The sequence below is a fragment of the Alosa pseudoharengus genome, unplaced genomic scaffold (genome assembly GCF_046254945.1).
Source record: "Alosa pseudoharengus isolate Yale_2024_CS ecotype anadromous, Long Island Sound unplaced genomic scaffold, YU_APseudo_1.1 YU_APseudo_1.1_scf_4, whole genome shotgun sequence".
Lineage (NCBI taxonomy): Eukaryota > Metazoa > Chordata > Actinopteri > Clupeiformes > Clupeidae > Alosa > Alosa pseudoharengus.
The window spans coordinates 4,350,145-4,368,805 of NW_027468774.1; the positions used below are offsets into that span (position 1 = coordinate 4,350,145).

The 18,661-nt window shown below is 43.2% G+C and overlaps 1 protein-coding gene across 1 annotated transcript in view; it reads right to left on the reverse strand.

The window, feature by feature from the left end:
- pemt (phosphatidylethanolamine N-methyltransferase) overlaps window positions 1-18,393 on the reverse strand; it is a 138,047-nt gene extending 119,654 nt beyond the window's left edge. Inside the window, exons 1-2 of the mRNA XM_076266992.1 lie at window positions 18,178-18,393; window positions 16,867-16,974 (exon numbers count right to left, since the gene is read on the reverse strand). Coding sequence (XP_076123107.1) covers window positions 16,867-16,974; window positions 18,178-18,255 — 186 coding nt within the window. The 5' untranslated portion in view covers window positions 18,256-18,393. The remainder of the gene's footprint in view (window positions 1-16,866; window positions 16,975-18,177) is intronic.
- Window positions 18,394-18,661: the final 268 nt, after the last annotated feature.

Here is an 18,661-nt window from a genome sequence, read left to right on the forward strand (position 1 = left end):
TCGGTAGTTGATCCATCTGGTCAATAGCACCGCATTCACGCCACTGCATGATTAGATTAACATCATCAGACAGGCTGTAAAAGTGTATGCAGGAATTTCTCGCATTATGATGGCTAGAGTTGCAGGACTTGAACAATCCGCAATCCCGCAGTGAAATGTAGGCCCTGGCCTGGACAGAGAAGAAAAGAACTTTAATCTTGCATATCCCTCTGCTACTCCCTATGGAAAGTTTTCAAATCTGCACTCTTAGAATAGGTTGGCGACGCTTATCAGCGATTTAGTCGTGGCCAGCATATTTGTAAATAACGGCCACTAATATGGGCCGTTTCGCAGATGGCCGATGGCAGCAAAAAAGGCCCATATCAGCCAATACCGATAACCTGCCGATATATCGGTGCATCACTACTTCTCAGCCCTATGTATGAAAACAGCGCACGTCTGTTTTGCGGTGAAAAACTTCCGTCTGTTAAAAAAAGATGCAATCCAAATTCCGGTTAAATGCACCAATTATAGAAACTTTCAGAGACAGCTGAATCAGTATTAAGAGCATCAGTTTTCTTCAATGCAGGCTACTATGTCTAAAGCAATTTTTTGCCATTCTAATATCGTATGTTTCATGACGTCCACTTCCACACTTTCCACACTTTCCATGACGTCCACTTCCCTAAGTCATAGCCCTAATCTATGTGCAGCAAATTGTTCGAGTATTTTTCTTTTAAGTGGAGTATAACTACTAGGCATACTCTGTATGCCGCTACTTGTTGACATCCTATTATCATGTATGATCAGTAAACTTTTATTATTTTTAATGTGCAAATCAGTTAAATCCATTCAACTGTGCTTGTGGTTCAGCTGCGGGCACACAATTGTAGAGGGGGCAGGGACGGGCGGTGATGAGCACTGTTTACATAATGAAGTGACATCTTAGTTAAATTTCACGCAATATGGCAAAGCACAGCGTTCGCTTTCTGCACATAGAAAAACTCGGTATTAGCGCTTTCTTTATACATCCAGCCCTGAGTGTTGGCCTTTGCTAGCTTCTTCAAACTTAGCTAACTCAGCTGGGTGAAACTGTTTCAAGTGCAGTGTGTGAGTGTGAGTGCATTTGACCGGCATAAATTCAGCATGTCCCAGGGCAGAGACAGGTAGCGGGTGGTGAGGTGATGTTTGCTGTATGTGACAAAAAATGTTTTAGCTTAGAAATTGCGTAACATCGCTTAGAGTACCTTTAACTCTGGGGTGTATGCATGATGGCATGGCTCACACGCACGCACAATAATCAAACACATCTGCACTGTGCATGTATTGTGTGTGTGTGTGTGTGTGTGTGTGTGTGGTGTGTGTGCATATTGTGTGTATATTTTATATAAGTTTGTGTATGTGAGGATGAAACGCTGCTATTGTGAGCTTACTAGGGGTGTGAATCTCTCATGTAAAAGACGATACGATTCGCATCTAGATACATGGGCACGATTCGATACAAGAAAAGATACATGTTTATAAAAAACAATTCAGTACGATGCGATGCGATTCGATGCAATTCGATGCAGTTCAAGAATGGAAAGCATTCTGAAAGATTTTTTATAATTTGCTCAAGGTGCACATTCATTTTATATTATCAATTATCATGGTCATGGTTGTCAATTAGGTAACAAAATGTGTGAATATGATTATCTAAACTGAGGTTTGTTTCATATACTGTATTGAAATTAAAAAAGAATTGTCTACATTTCAGTCAAGCACAGCAGCCAAATACAACATAAAAATACATTTTTATAGACTTTACAGATTTTATAGAGTTATATCTGATTGTTTTCATGGAGCTGTAGCCTTGTTGAGGTAAGACAATACCGAAATAAAATAAAACAGTGCTTAAGACACTCTTGGCCTTTTCTCATATAGGCCTAGCCTACCCTACAAGAATAAAATAGGCCTACAAATCAATGAACTCTCTGGGCTTATTTTGTTCCAACAGTAGACCTAATGCAGAAACCTAAAATGCCACAAGTCTGAGTGAAAATGAACAAAATCATTGGCTAATAATTTATGCATCGTTTTAGCAGCAAGGGCCAAATTATTATTTAACATTAAGGAAATCCCTTCATCAAAGGTATGGCTACTCTACAGACTATCGTTGCTGTTTAGGAATGCTATAAGTGCTTAATTTCTGGATTTCGAAAAACAAAAGCCGACCGAGTGCAAGTTGTCACATGGTTAAGTTGCAATAGATGTATGGGTAATAAGGTCATTTGACAACTTTGGGCAATGAATGTAACCAAAAACGAACTGCATTACCGACAATTCCGTGCCACGTATAGTTTCAAAACCGGAAGTGGGATGAACGCGCTGCTTGGAACGTAAATGAGTCTGAGCGAGCAGAAAAGGTTGTGCACCGATTCATAACAAGTAAATCGATATAACGACCGGTTCATTTCAGTTTTTTTCCGATACGGGGCTTCACGTATCGATGTAGCCGTATCTTACACGTTAAAAACGGATACATATCGGTTAATCTTTACACCCCTAGAGCTTACGCATCAACATTGTGTGTTGAAAAAGTAAAGCAAGTACATCTTGTCTGATTTGGTGCGACCCTGCGTACACACACACACACACACGCACACCGGAAGTGGGGACACCCTGTTCCCTAGTACACACACACACACACACAACTTTGAGGATACACTGTTCCCTCATTACACAAAAGTGATCAAGGAACATGAGCATACCCAACAACACAGACACACATTCATCGGAAGTTCTGTACACACGCACACACACACACACACACACACACCAGATGAGTCTCTACTTTGTTAATCTTAAGAGCACACTCTGCCCTCCATCCCCCTATCAGCCAGCCCGCCCTCCGAAAACCCCTGCCATCTCTCTCTCTCTCTCTCTCTCTCTCTCTCTCTACGGGTCATTCCACGTCAGTTCAACCAGGGCCCACGCACTTAGGTCTCAATAAATTCTGAAAAAATTACCAGGTGTACCTATGTTACCCAGGAGACACACTGTAAAATTACTCTTATGTAAGATCAATACTTTCCAAGTTTGGTCTGGATAATCCTGCATGGTCATAGCTGTCCCTCAAAGTTGATTGATACAAATTTTATTGGAGTTTTTGGCTGGGCTCTGTTTAAGCCTTCAGAAGACATATTTGTACTCAACATAGGCTCTTGATTTATTTTCCTTACTGAGATAAGTAGAAACACTCTCACAAAAAGCAATGAACAGAAAATAAATCCCTTCAGGGTCTGAACAGCAGACCTCACAAGTCTGAAAAATCATTTTGGTTATCATTTTCAGAGCACCCAAACACCTTGTGGGAATATACAAAGATTTTTTTAATATGTTTTTCTTTATTCTCCATGATCCCTTCTTTTTGAAAACACCAATTTGACTTGTCTTATGCAAATCTTTCTTTTTTATTTTCCCCATTGACATCAATATGTTTTATATAGAGTCACCACACTGCCACCTGTGGTTGTATAGAGTAACCTGTGGTAGCTCTATACAAAACATATTGATGTCAATGGTGCATTTTGCTCATGTTCAGGGTGGAAAGTGAAAAAGAAAGATTTGCATAAGACAAGTCAAATTGGTGTTTTTAACTCACTGAATGCCAAGCTGTTTTCGGGAGCTTTGTCCTAGAGTGCCAGCAATCTAGACCATTGTTGATGATTTATGTACAGCCACAGCATATTCTGTGTTATAGCTATGAACACATACAATGGCTCGATTAAAAGGTGAGATTTTAAGCTCTCGGTGGGTGCAAACCGTGTATTTTTACACGTCTCTGTTCCTGAGAAATCCCAAGCTAAACAGTGGCTATTTTTCATCAAAATCGCTGTTTTTTTCTAGAAATGGAGATATAACGTCTTTCATGAAATATGAAGTGTTGCCTGTTACTTACTTGTGTAAACTTTCCGGGAAGTGATCAGCGAGACCTGGCGAGACTGCCACCAGTGTTGCGCGGGTTTGGTCACAAGCGGCCCGGGGTCGCCCGATATTTTAATCAACCCGACCGCAACTCGGACCGCGAATATTAATTAGGACAAAATTATACCCGACCCGCGATCCGACCCGCTTATTTACAAAATGTGTGCTTTTGGTTATAGCCTGCATGCAGTGTGACAGTAGGCAAAAACTCCAATAAAATTTGTATCAACTTTGAGGGACAGCTATGACCATGCAGGATTATCCAGACCAAACGTGACGATTTTGCTACATACTATTCCTATTTATGTACCAGCATGCAAAATTTGAGCCTCCTGGTTTAGTTCTTGCGCTGTGGGCTGTGTTGCTTGTGATCTTTGACAAAAAAAAGAGCCCGAACAAAATCGACACCCCCCTCCCCCTGTAAAACTGGCTGTATCTTGGAAAGTATTGATCTTACATAAGAGTAATTTTACAGCGTGTCTCCTTGGTAACATAGGTACACCTGGTAATTTTTTCAGAATTTTTTGAGACCTAAGTGCGTGGGCCCTGGTTGAATTGACGTGGAATGACCCCTACACAAGCATGCCTGTGTGTGTGTGTGTGGGGGGGGGGGGGGGGCATGTGTGTGTGTACGTGTCTCTGTATGTGTATAGTGTGCCTATGTGTACATGTGTGTCTGTGTGAAGGTTAGAGAGCAGAGCACTCCGTCCACAGGCGTTAATAAAGGTGAGGCTTTAAGAAGCAGTCAGAACAGGAGCTGTGGTTATGTAACATGCGGGCAGGTACCAGGCTACGGCACCCAGCACTGAACCACTGAGGACCGCATGGGCACGGTGAGAGGCGGCATTCACTCAAACTGGGACGCGTTCCTACACCCCCCCACCCCCCCCCGCCACACACACACACAAACACACACAACCACCACCCTCCGAAACCCCCCAGGCTCCAGTGTGCAGTGTGTGTGTGATGCCACTGAGGCCTTTGGGGTGCTATGCTGATTTAAGTAATGAGGACTCACACACACGCGCACACACACAGAATAAACCGAGATCCATGGACCGCCAGGAGAAGAAACAGGTCAGTCTCAGAAGAGCATAGCGTGGATAACGCATTCACCACACATCAGAGAGGAAGAAAGAGAGTGAGATGCCCTCCCGACACACAGAACAGAGAGGAATAGAATAGAGACAGATAGATAGATACTTTATTGATCCCCAAGGGAAAATTCAAGAGCAAGAAAGAAGGGGGGGGGGGGGGGGGGTAGGAGACACACAGGGACGAACACACCACAATACACACAGGAGGAGACGGTGAGAGAGGAAGGGAGAGAGAGAGAGATGGATGCACTCATCATACAAAATTGGGATGGGGGCAGAAGCTGACAGAGAGAAGGACAGAGAAAAAAAGGTGAAAAGAGAGAGAGAGATAAGCAAAGAGAGGGATGAAGAGAGAAAGGGAAAAAAAATAAAAAAGGAAAAGAGGAGGGAGTGTAATGTCTGATATGAAAAACAGAGTGAGTATAGTGTCTGATGTGAAAGAGAGAGAGAGAGAGAGAGAGTGAGAGTGTGTGTGTGTGTGTGTGTGTATGTGTTCATGCTCATTCTGTGAACCGTGAGGAAACTATCCCCCCATCTGGTGTCAGGCAGCAGCGGTGTGCGTCACACAAATGGGTTCTCCATCAGCAAAGACATATGGACAGGACGCGTACGCATGCACGTACACACACACACACACACACACACACACACACTATATACACGCATCAGTGGCAGGCAGGCAAACAGTGGACGCCCATGCAATGGTGATCAGGAGGACAAGTAGTGGGTGGAAGGACCCTGATGACCCCTCTCATGTGACTCTCCAGACTTTAAATCCACAAGTCCAGCATCTGTGCACTTTGGATCCCCCCACCACCACCAGCACCAGCACCACCACCCCATCCTTGACCTACAGCTATCCCCTCTTATCACCCGGAGAGAAGAAATACTGTTTTCTGATTGGCTGGCGGGGTGGCTTTTAATTCTGAATAACAGGACACCGTTCCATATCAATGCTTATGAATGGTAACTATAACAACCATAGTAGGTAGACGGTTGCAGCGCTCTAGAATCTTTGGTTGCAGGCTTCGCAACAATGGAATCAACTGTAAACAAGCTAACTGTCCATGCTATTGAAAGTTGTAGAACTAGCTGAACTAGTGAGCTTTTTAAACGGAACCGCGTGTTTCCTTTGCTTTACAGTGGCAACCGGGTGATAAGCGGGATAACGGCCTTCGAGGTGTGTCCAGTTATACGGAATTAATGGACTCCGCTGCGCGTCGGGGAGGTTTTTGCCCCTCGCCCTCGTCCATTAATTTCGTATAACAGGACACCTCGGCGGCCATTATCCCTTACATATGACCACTAAATGTGGACGACTAGGCTGTGTGTTTACATCAAAACTTCAAAGGCGTTGGACTGAATCGTGATTCCTCAACCCACAGTCCTAGGGGGTAGTGCTTTGTGTAACACTTGCTTAGATGTGATTGTGGTCTTGTCATAAATATCTTGAGAGGCCTCGAGGAGCTGTGCTAAATAAAAAACAAGTGACCTAACAACATAAAAAGCAGGAAAAAAAAACATGCGGATCTGTCCATACCGATGAGATTGATGCTGAAAGATATTTGAGTGCTCAAGAATCTTTGGTGCTGATCAAGGCTTGCTAGAATGCTCTAGAATCGTTGGTGCTGATCAAGGCTTGCTAGAATGCTCGCTAGAATGCTCTAGAATCGTTGCCGTTGATAAAGGCTTCCTAGAATGCTCTAGAATCGTTGGTGTTGATAAAGGCTTGCTAGAATGCTTGCTAGAATGCTCCCCTCACATAGACTAGCTCGGCATTCAACATCATTATCCCTGATATCCTGGTGGACAAGCTGACCAACATCGCCCCCCCCCCCCCCCCCCCCTGCCTGTGCCTGGACCAAGAACTTCCTGACTAACCGCCCTTAAAGCAACACCAAAGAGTTTTTTGTACCTTAAAATAATGTTTCCAAAATCGTTTCAGTGGTTCATCAACTCGTAAAAGGGTAAACGGCACTTCTGCATTCGCTTCGCGGCCCTCTATCGGCTATAGCCGCACTATGTAAGTTTGCCAGATCGGGTAGCGGATCTGTAGTTCGATGAAATGAGACATAAGAAACTACAAATTTTACTTGCATCTGATGTCGCAATACATCGTACTTTCTACCTTGTCTGTGGACATCGTTATTTCCAAAGCCGGTGCTGGATAAACAAATAGTGCGTGTGACAGAGGAAAAGTTCTTTGGTGTTGCTTTAAACGGTAAAGGTAGGCACCACCTGCTCCTCCACCCTGACCCTCAGCATAGGTTATCCCCAGGACTTTGTGCTGAGCCGTCTCCTGTAGTCCCTGTACATGACTGCAAATCCATCCACCCCTCCAATACCATCATAACATTTGCGGATGACACTACGGTTATCGGCCTCATCAGCGGAGGGGATAAGACTGCGTACTGGGACGAGGTCAATAGGCTGGCAAGTTGGTGCTCTCACCGCAACCTGCTGCTCAACACCAGCAAAACTAAGGAGATGGTCATAGACTTCAGGAAACAAGGGGGAACCAGCCCCCTGAGCATCAATGGGGACTGTGTTTAGCAGGTGTCCTCCTTTAAATTCCTTGGGTCACACTTAGCTAAGGATCTCTCCTGGACTGTCAACACAGCCGCTGTGGTAAAAAAGGCCCGACAGCAACTCCACTTCCTAAGGATACTCAGAAGGAACCATCTAGAGGAGAAACTGTTAGTGGCTTTTTACCACAGCACCATCGAGAGCGCCCGTATGTACTGCATTACGGCTTGGTATGCCAACTGCACTGTGGCGGACAGAAAGAACCTGCAGAGGGTCATAAAGACGGCACAACACATCACTAGAATTCCCCTACCCTCGCTAGAAGACATCGCTAGCATGCAGTGTCTCAGGAGAGCTAGGGCAATCACTGCCGACCTGTTCAACCTACTGCCCTCTGGCAGGAGATAAAGGTGCCTCAAGAGCAGGACAAATAGACTTATAAACAGGAGATAAAGGTGCCTCAAGAGCAGGACTAATAGACTTATAAACAGGAGATACAGGTGCCTCAAGAGCAGGACTAATATACTTATAAACAGGAGATACAGGTGCCTCAAGAGCAGGACTAATAGACTTATCAACAGTTTCTTTCCCTGGGCCATCAGGTCCCTGAACTCATAAAGTCTGTGTGTGCTAAGATGGTAAATTATGTATATATTGCTTATTTCTCTCCTTTCGTTCTCTACTATTTAATGAATTAATTTATTCCTGTTTTACGGTTTTCTTTTTAATATTTGCTATGCACTGGCCGAAGATGCTCTAGAATCTTTGGTGTTGATAAAGGCTTGCCAGAATGCTCTAGAATCTTTGGTGTTGATAAAAGCTTGCCAGAATGCTCTAGAATCTTTGGTGTTGATAAATGCCCTTACCCTGGTTTTCCTCATCTTGTGTGTGGCCACACATGAATGACGTGAATGTGAAGATCTGTGGTTTGTAGGGGCCACATACTTTTCCTTTCCCCAATGACTGTTGCTCTACTGCTGCTTAACACAGATGATGTAGAGTGTCTGTATAGTTTGTGGTGGACGTGTCTGTGTGTGTGTGTGGTGTCTGCAAAGTGAAATTGTGTGGGTGTGAGTGTGTGTAGAATGTGTGTGGGTGTGCATACGCGTATCTCCTGACTGAATGTGTGTGAGTAGATGTGTGGTGTTTAGTGTATGGACACATGTCTACGGCTCATTCCAGGAAAACTTTGGGCCGCACATACATCTTGATAAATTCTCAGTACTGGAACTCAGAATCTGCCTGAGATTGCATTTAATGTACCCACCCAGAGCAAGCATAGCACTCAAACTCCGCACTAAGTGCTTAAGAGTGAAATGAGAAAAGTGAGAATCTCACAACTGGAGTCACGACTTCCCTCCACTTTCCCCACAGAGAGCCTCTATGAATAAACCATCTGAGATCCACACATCCAACCGACGGCGCCTGGCTCGACCTCACCCCACCCCAACGGAGACCTGCTGAGCGCGTTTCCAGTCCCCACACCCACTAGTAACCCACTGCGTCAAACTTCCCCAACTGATTGCATAACACACGCAGCCAATGGCGTGTCCCCGTCTGACTTCGCATTCCTTCTGTCCCTCTCTCCACCCCCCCCCCCATCCTCCGCTCCACTCCGCTCCGAGCGTGGCCTTCTGAAAATCATTAGCATGTGCTGATTGGCTGCTGTTGTGGGGTGGTAGTGGAATCCGGCTCTGACTGCACTGTTAGAAGCACAGAGAACCACTGTTACTCTACAGGTTGGGTCTGGAGCAGGGGATGTGTCTAATAGCCAAGGTCTGCAACTGCTTTTTTCTTTTTTCCTGAGGTGAAGTTGTTAGCCTTACAGGCAGGCTACACCTGACCGTGGGCATAACTGAAGCTTTCGGTGGGGAGTGCTGTGGCGTAACTAGTTACAGTGCCCGTACCACATTCTGATCATCTAGTCACTCATCTATTTTTTTTTTTACATATGCACTGCTTTCACGTCTGGTGTAGCCAGTTCCATTGATCATAGTGGAAGCTAATTGTTACAGAAGACACTACGCGAACGGAACACTTCAGTTATGTGCCTGGTGTAGCCCCCTGTTAGGCTCAACCAATGAATACAGTCATTCCACTCAACCCCCAAACTGGAGGACCAGGGACTACCATTTGTCAGAGATCCTACCATTCGACCTGAACCGGTTCTAATTGACTCCAGATCAAATTGATTCCCTATCAGAACTTTTGAGTGCCCCACAGTGATAAGCATCCCTCCATTTGCATAAGGACAGTGTAGTGCAAGATAGCATTCCTCAGGGGTGTGATTGGCAAAGGTAAAAAAAAAGGAAAATATACGTAGCACGGAGTGACCCCCCCCCCCCCCCCCCCAAATTTTTTATTTTTTTTAAATAATAAAAATCAGCGGATCTATACGAATTGTGTGGGTCTCATTTTTAGGTGGAAAAAAACGGAAAAATCACACCCCTGATTACTGTATATAGCATACATGGGCAACATACGGCCCGCGGGCCACATCCGGCCCGTGGGCTTTCCCTGACCGGCCCGCGTAGGTCCGTGAAAGAACAATAGTCAAGAGCCTAGTATAGAGATAATGCATGCAAATCAATATCGTTTTTTTTATTTTGAAAGCGACTGCTATTTGTACGCCCATACATTTGTGCGTGGATGCATACGACGTAAACACCCTCACTGATGTGCTGGTGAATTTATGTTTCTGCGTCGACACAATGCAGTTGCCTTTACGTCCGTGTAAACCTTTCAAAGTTTTGTGTCTCTTATGTCTGCGTCGCTCACCACCGCAAAGGTTGTTAGAACGAACTCCTACTGCTGCTCGTTGGCGATACAAAGTGTTCATTTCAAAACGTTACTGGCAGATAGACAGTTTACAATCGGATAACCCCGTAATTGTAACCAAAATATGTCTGAGTATATTTGCAAAGCTTATGTTAGCAAACTATGATGCTACTAGGCCTACCCACAGGTTGCTTGAAGCAGCCGGCTCAACACACAGAGCGAGTTGACCAATCACAGTTATGTGCATAAAGTTAAAGCAAAAACATAGCCTACATTTTTAAAATAGTTTTCTTTGTGCATGTTGATTAACTAATGACAGCCTACTATTGTCTGCTCCACATTTTCGTAGTCTAATTCTGCATAGAGTTAATTTAATGATGGTAATGATTTAATGATGAAATATTGCTGAGTGTTGATGAAATGGTGGCACAGGCCTATCGGTTGTACTTACTCCTTCACATTTTCATGACCTAGCCTAATTATATAGATATTGTAGTACTTTTTTATATCAGTCTTTGAAAACTAAAAAAAAATGTCAATGTCAAAAAATCATTTTCAAGAATGAGGATTAAATACTGGACATAGATTAAATATTGCTGTTTTTCCTTTGTCTCCCTCACATTTTCATCTGTTCTTACGACTAGTAAACAAAACCATATGATTTACTTAATGTTATAAGAACAGAATAGAATTGAACAGAATTGAGTTCAGACTTGAGTTCGGTATTTTGGGTCCGGCCCTCCTCAACAGTCCCAGTTTGTCATGTGGCCCCTTGGGGAAATTAGTTGCCCACCCCTGGTATATAGCATTACATAGAATAACGTAGCATAATGTAACATTACATAGAATAACGCACTGCACTAGTTACATAGAATAACACAGCATAACGTAACATTACATAGAATAATGCAGCATAACGTTAGCCTGGCTCATTGAGATGGTTCCTTCGTTGAGGTGAAAATCGGGTCCATGGACTCCAGGCTGCCTAGCAGCGTGAATAAAATTGTGCGCATAAGGCAGGGGAAACCCAGGCTAGCATAACGTAGAATAACATAGCATTATATAGCATAATGTAGCATATCATAGCATAATAATGGCTCTAAAGTCTCGCGTATTGACTGTGAGACAAAAGCAATTGACTGATGTCACACAACCTCACACATGCCAATGGAGACAACAATGACTCCCATACACAAGTTTACATGCTGTTTGTAAAACCAACTTAATTACTGATCTCCAGGTCTGTAACTTCCTGCAAAGACTCACAATTGTGAACTCACAGACATTTCAAAGAACACACACAAGATGCTGAGTCTTCTGCGTCCTTTGTTTACCTCCCAAATAGATCATATTCACATTACCCAGACATCCTCTTAAAGGTAAAACACACTGGAACATGGCAACTATATATATAGGAAAATAACTACTTTATGGCCGAAGAGCATCTGGTTATGAGATTACCATATTACATTACATTACATTACATTACATTACATTTGGCTGACGCATTTTTAACCAAAGCGACTAACAACATCGCAAACAGTGTACGTTTTTAAAGCAATTATCTCAACAATTTTAGGACAATTTAAAAACGGTAGAGTACAGTAAGAATAAGTGCATCAGTGAATGCTGTTTTTAAAAAGTTGAGTGTCAGTTCAAAACGGGTGGTAAGTGGTCCTGCTCGAGGCTAAATATCATTTCAAAGTCAGGGAATACGTATGTAAGTGTCTGTTTTAGGGTGAATCCTAAGCTTGCAACTGTGAGTGCAGTCACTCTCAACCTCTGGTAACCCCACTTCCTGATGTACTCCCAATCTGATTGAATGAGGACACAGTCACCTCACATTCCATGAATCTGATTGGTTAATATGGTTAATATCATGTTCCACCCCAATTCTCCAAAACCACCAATGTAAAAGCAAAGTGTCCTGTCTTGGGAATCACCTTATAGTTTTCCACAGCACCTAAAGAACAAAAAAACACATACCACTGCTTTCTACCAACACGGCACAACCAGCGAGGTCAACTCAGTCCTCACTGTGACAACAGAGCAACCAGAGCCAGTATTAATATTTAAATGACCCTGAGAGTCGACTCGGGCCCAAGCCCAGAGAGAGAGAGAGAGGAGCTGGTGCTCTGGGTGCACAAAAGCCGAAGGGAGAAAAATAACCGCAATTGAAACAGTTGCTTATTGTGATGGGGGCGTATGACGGTGGCTAATAATCTGACTCCCAGAGACATGGGGAGCTCTTTTCATGTGAAGTCGATCACAAAGGACACCGCACACAGAGGGCCCATTATAGGTGTTACGTAATCAGCAGGCAGGTGTGACTCAGGGAAACACACTCTTCACTGTGTTAGCACTGTTTGCTCGGCAGCGCAATGACTCGTCATAAATTTACGACTGGGGAGGATGGGTCATAACACACCATGGGTATGCTGAAGGTGATGGAGAGGTCAGGGTTGATGCCGACATGCTTTGACATATCCTACAATATTTTATACAGCTCTGGAAAAAATTAAGAGACCACTGCACATTTTTCTGATGTCATGCTACGGTTGCTGAGTGACAATCGAATGAGTTAACGGTCATATTCAAATATACAGTGGTCTTAAAGAGGTGGTTCAGGATTTTGGACATACATGTAGGACCTAATTTCCAAGTTAGCAAGTGTGATATTTATCAGTGGAGACCGTTTTCAACACGTTTCATCCATTCCTTCTAGTTACAGAGTTCACAGGTGCTAAGCTAGCACAAGTCAACAGTATGTGTTAACCTGCCACTAAAAACCCTTACCCACTCTTACCCACTCCAAAGTACACCCGAGGCAAATAAATTATAACGCCAGACAATCGATGTAAATGTCTGTGTGACACAGACTATGAGACAACACTATTCTGTTAAAATGTATGCACTGCGCCAGTAAGCACACAATTCACACAGGGTGCTGCATGAAAGTGTACTCACCAAAGCACGCTAATCAAAACACCCAGACACACACCCAGACAGACGGATGGATGGACAGACCAACTAGAGTACCTTTCAACAATACCCACAGGGGGCCAGTGTAATAATGCATTCAGCCAACATTACAACGGATGCACCGATATATTGGCAAAATCAGTATCAACCAATATCGGCCTTCTTGGCTATCAGTAAATTTACATGTTATTTACCGATGGCAGTGGCTGATGTTTATCTGTCATGTTGTATCAATTCTGCTGAAAGTGAATTGATTTGTGAATATTTTTTGTTTCCACTCTACTAAAGGGTATAATTAACAACAAAAGCTGAGTAAACTAGATGTACCGCAGAGCGGTACAAAATATGACTGCCGCCCAGTCCAGCACATTTTTTCCACAAAAATAAATCACGCTGAAAGGCCTATATGATTCTAACTGTCTCACTAAATTGCATTATCCACACTCAATTCTCACTGATATCTGCTAGACAACAAGTACCAAAACATGATTAGTTCATAGATTTCACATGTAAAATTCATTTTATACAACCCCACCTCCATCTTGCCTGTTCATAATTCTGAGAAATTATTGAATTGTGTGCATGTGTGCATGTACATGCTTATGTTATGTGTGTGTGTGTGTGTGTGTGTGTGTGTGTGTGTGTGTGTGTGTGTGTGTGTGTGTGTGTGTGTGTGTGTGTGTGTGTGTGTGTGCGTGCGTGCTTGTGTGTGTGCCTGTGTATGTGCCTGTGCAAGCGTACATATGTCTACTGTGTGAGTATGTGTCATACGTATGATTACTGTGAATGTCTGTACATGAAATGGGTTAACATGACCCCTGGAGGCAAACATACGGAAAAAAATGGTCATCCTAGTCCCTACAGTTCTCAAGATATTCACAGAGAACTGTGTCTGCCCTACCCTCCTTTCGGGGGTCCAGTCCAGCGGGGGGGGCTACAGATCAAAACGAAAAACGACAGTTCCATGCTATCCATGTGGGGTTACATGCCCACCAAGTTTTGTGTACCCCGGTCTTTCAGTGTCCCGGGAATCCTTGTTGGTGTACGTCACTAAATGTACACATACATTATTTTATTGTAAGGCCCCCCATGAACGAAAGTACACGAAACTTGGCATGCATACGTAGGGTGTCATAATGATCCTACACTTTTAATTTCGTGCAGTTTTGACCTTGAGAGATATTGTGATGAAAACACCTAATTTTTAGCTTTTTCATTTTTAACTAGGTGGCGCTATACATGAAATAAGTGGTAATGGGATGGGTTGCCATGCCCCCTTAAGACCAACATACATAAAAAAGGTGGACCTCCAAGGCCCTACGGTTCTCGAGATATTCACAGAAAACTGTCTCCGGCCACCTACAGGCCAGTTGGTGTATAATAACATAAATTAATTTATTGTGTGGCCCCCCATGAACGGAATTCCACGAAACTTGGCGTGCATACAGAGGGTGTCATAATGATCCTACACTTCCAATTTCGTGCAGTTTTGACTATGTTAGGACACAGATACCTGCGATTACAACACCTCATTTTTACTTTTTTGTGTTTAACTAGGTGGCGCTATACATGAAATGAGTGGTTATGGAATGGGTTGACATGGCCCCTTGAGATCAACATACAAAAAAAAAAGGTCCTCCTAAACCCTACGGTTCTCGAGATATTCACAGAAAACTGTGTCTGCCCTACCCTCCTTTCGGGGGGTCCAGTCCAGCGGGGGGGCTACAGATCAAAACGAAAAACGATGGTTCCATGCTATCCATGTGGGGTTACATGCCCACCAAGTTTCGTGTACCCCGGTCTTTCAGTGTCCCGGGAATCATTGACGGAAATTTGGGCATTCGAAAAAGAAAAAAAAAATAAATAAATAAAAAAAATCTGACTAAACCTATATGACCGCCGCTTCGCTGCGCGGCGGTCATAATAAACAAAGAAAAATATTAGCATTGATTATCCGCCAAAATATTATTTCATGCATCAGTATCAACATCGACCCAGAATTTCACAATCACTGCATCCATATAAATTAATTAATGAAAGAGTCCCTGAATTTCAGCACATGTGCTCTCTTTTGCCCATGCAGAATATACAGTATGTTTAGGTTTGGTGGCAGTGTGAGGTTTAGTTAGTGAACAATTAGTTGACAGGTAGTTCAGAGTTACCAGTAAACTGAGTGGACAAGTTTGTGCTAGAGGTTTTCTGCACATGTGTTGCATAACACCTGACGATTCTCTTTACGTAATGGAAAATTGAAATAAACTGTTCCAGGAGAATGGGATTTGCATTAGCTATAAATGCTGCTGTCACCGACAGAGAAAGACATCAACCTGCCCATTACAACACACTAACAGCCCAGTGGAGCACACGATGCCTGCTGAACAGCTTGGCCATAGCACTGTGCTATAATGAAGAGAGGGCCGAGATTAAGAGATTAAGAGAGGGCCCTGGAGAGCAGGTGAAAGCCTTTGAAAAAGACTGAAATTACTGATTCCATACCATGACAGCCAGGCGCGCCTGCAGGTGTACGTCCGTACGCACTGTGCGTACCATCAGGCTACTCAAAAACGAGAGAAAATTTCCCTTGTGTGTGTGTAATGTGTATTCACACCAAATTGGCCCACCATACCTTCCCAACTATGCACAGTATCCCATTAGCTGCATGCCATCAGGCTATTTACAATTTTCAATGAACTTAGTGAACACGTTATCAAAATTAACGCGCACACATTTTGTTTGAGCAGAAGACAGAATACTCACGCAGGCATGCAACTAAGCTACTTGTTATTTTATTTTACTCGGCTATCTATATATGGTTATCAGCACACAATGTTGAGCTAATTCACTAACTCAATACTCATCATGCATATCACAAGTTTAAACAAAGAAAACAGAAAGTATAAAGTCAGCAAAGCTAAAGGAGTTATTCCAGATGGGCAAGAACAAGGTAGGCAATTGGTGTGCTTGTCAGAACGTTAGACTGCATTACAGCTGTTTAAAGCCAGACTTCACGGTACGCTAGAACAAAACAAGGTAACCTGTATAGGGCTGTATCAAGTTGTCCAAAAAAATGAATAGGTCATTGTACCATAGCATTAATTCCTGCAGGCGCCCCTGATGACAGCAGTCAGCATACAGTAGAGGGCTTACCGCATAAAATGAACACAAATGACGAGTGTGTGTCATATAGGTGTGTGTAACTGTCTGTGTGTGTGTGTGTGTGTGTGTATGAAAGAGAGAGAGAGAAAGAGAGTGTGTGTGTGTGTGTGTGTGTTATATTCCCTGAGCAACCATTTTGTTTCAAGGTACTGTTATGAAATTGCTGCCTCCTCTTAGCAACTGCAATTCTATAACAGTGCCTTGAAACAAAAGCTCTCTCTATATTCTCTCAGTTCAATAACACTGAACTTTATATAATGATGCATTACGCTGGTGTGAACCACCTGATTGCTGTCCAGTCAGGTGATTCGGGTCATTTGCGATATGCGATAACTAACTTTCCCACCGTGCACACACACAGTGTGCATACTTAGTCACTCACCACATTCCAGAAGAACGGGTTGAATATTATGGCAATCACAGCAACACAAAACCTCGGTTCCAGCAGGTCCACCAGCTGGAAGACATCGGACAGGACGGACATGTCCACCTAAGAGGGACCAGAGGTCAAAGGTCATCTCACCAGTGTAACTTCAGACCAGGGCAACACAGCTGAAGACTCTGAGCAGATGCCTAAGAGAGAGAGTGTGTGTGTCTGTGTTTGTGTGTGACTGCAGCACATTGTCTGAGTGTGGCACACATCTACATCTATAGCAACTTAATATGAGATCCATCATCTGGGTACACCATATGTACTCTTAAGTTCAACTCTCCCTTGTAGGTGCTCTCTGTCGGTAGGTTACAAAATAGGCTAGGTTCCATCTAACTCGATTTCTCACATTTGGAGGTATTAGAGGAGACATCCTGCAAGACCAAACAGAACTGAGAAGATTCTTCACGCCACCACAAAACACACATTTGAAATTAAATCCAAAACGTGTTTGGTGTTAACAACGTGTCATCTCATAATATCCTCTGGGAACGAGAGTGCACATCTAATTTCAAACAACACTAAGCAGCCTAAGTATTATTATTGGCTACAGTCACAAGAATGAAGATGCAAACTGGAAGTGTAAACTACTCCCACACACTGAACTTTAATAAGCACACAGCCTCCAAGACAACAAGGTTGGTTTCCATATGTGTTGAAGAATACTGTAGGACTAACTGTTGAACAAATGTTCCTTGATTACTGACTGACCTCTCTCAGTGTAGCCTGTCTGCAGTGGTCACAGGCATTTGCTTTACTCTCTTCATCGATTACTTAGGTATTAACAGAAGAAACTGTAGGCGAGATGAGCGCGGGCCGATGTGTGTGTTTATATTGCAATGTGTGGAGCTGTGCTGAAATCACACAAAATGTGAAAACGCTTGAGGAGATTGAAGTAGCCTACAGGTGAAAACATAGCCTAACCTAATACTGACTAGGCTACATTCTACCCTAATTCGCCGTGGAGGAGTGAGTTTGCCAAAATTATTAAACTTATAAAAAAAAAATTAAAAAAAAATGTGTCCAAGAGGAACTGTCACTTCTTCGGGCAGGCTTATCACGCGGCTGCATAACCATGGCAACGGCAAGAATCAAGGGAATGAAGACGTAAACAACTCGTTACGAAGTGAATCAATTGGCAACATAACTTATGCAGCCTATGAATAAAACGAAACCTGCTAACAATTAGAAACAAAGGTTTATTTGCGATCCTTTCATTCTGCAGCACCAGCTAGTAAAGCACTTCTTGACTCAGGCGGTTACCTTTGAGTAATCCACGTTGTTGAGTCCTCCACAACAATCCAAGACAGTATCCCCAGACCTCTTGCACGCGCTGCTCATTAAATTCGCGCGGATATGACAGCAGAAGTCTGTTACTAAGTATAAATCACGTTTAAGTGAATGGTTATTCGGAGCAGTGAATAAGAAATAACTTTGAGTTCGTATTACGACCTAGCTGACAATTCAGCAGACATGACAGTTTGCCTTCGACCTTTGAGTTCCCTGGGCATTCTGGGTAATGTAGTTTACATAGATCTTACTGTTCATTCCATTCCATTTCACATGCACGCGATGAGCAGCAAAGGGAAAAAATGTTGTTAGCTTTTCCTAAAAGACAGCCAAATTAAACACCTTTTCTTTATTGCTCTGTTTAAACTTTAGATAAAGATAAACCAATAGCCTTAGCCTTAAGAAAATATAGGCCATAACATCCAGCTCCACAGGCATGAGCAGTGTTCTCATTTTG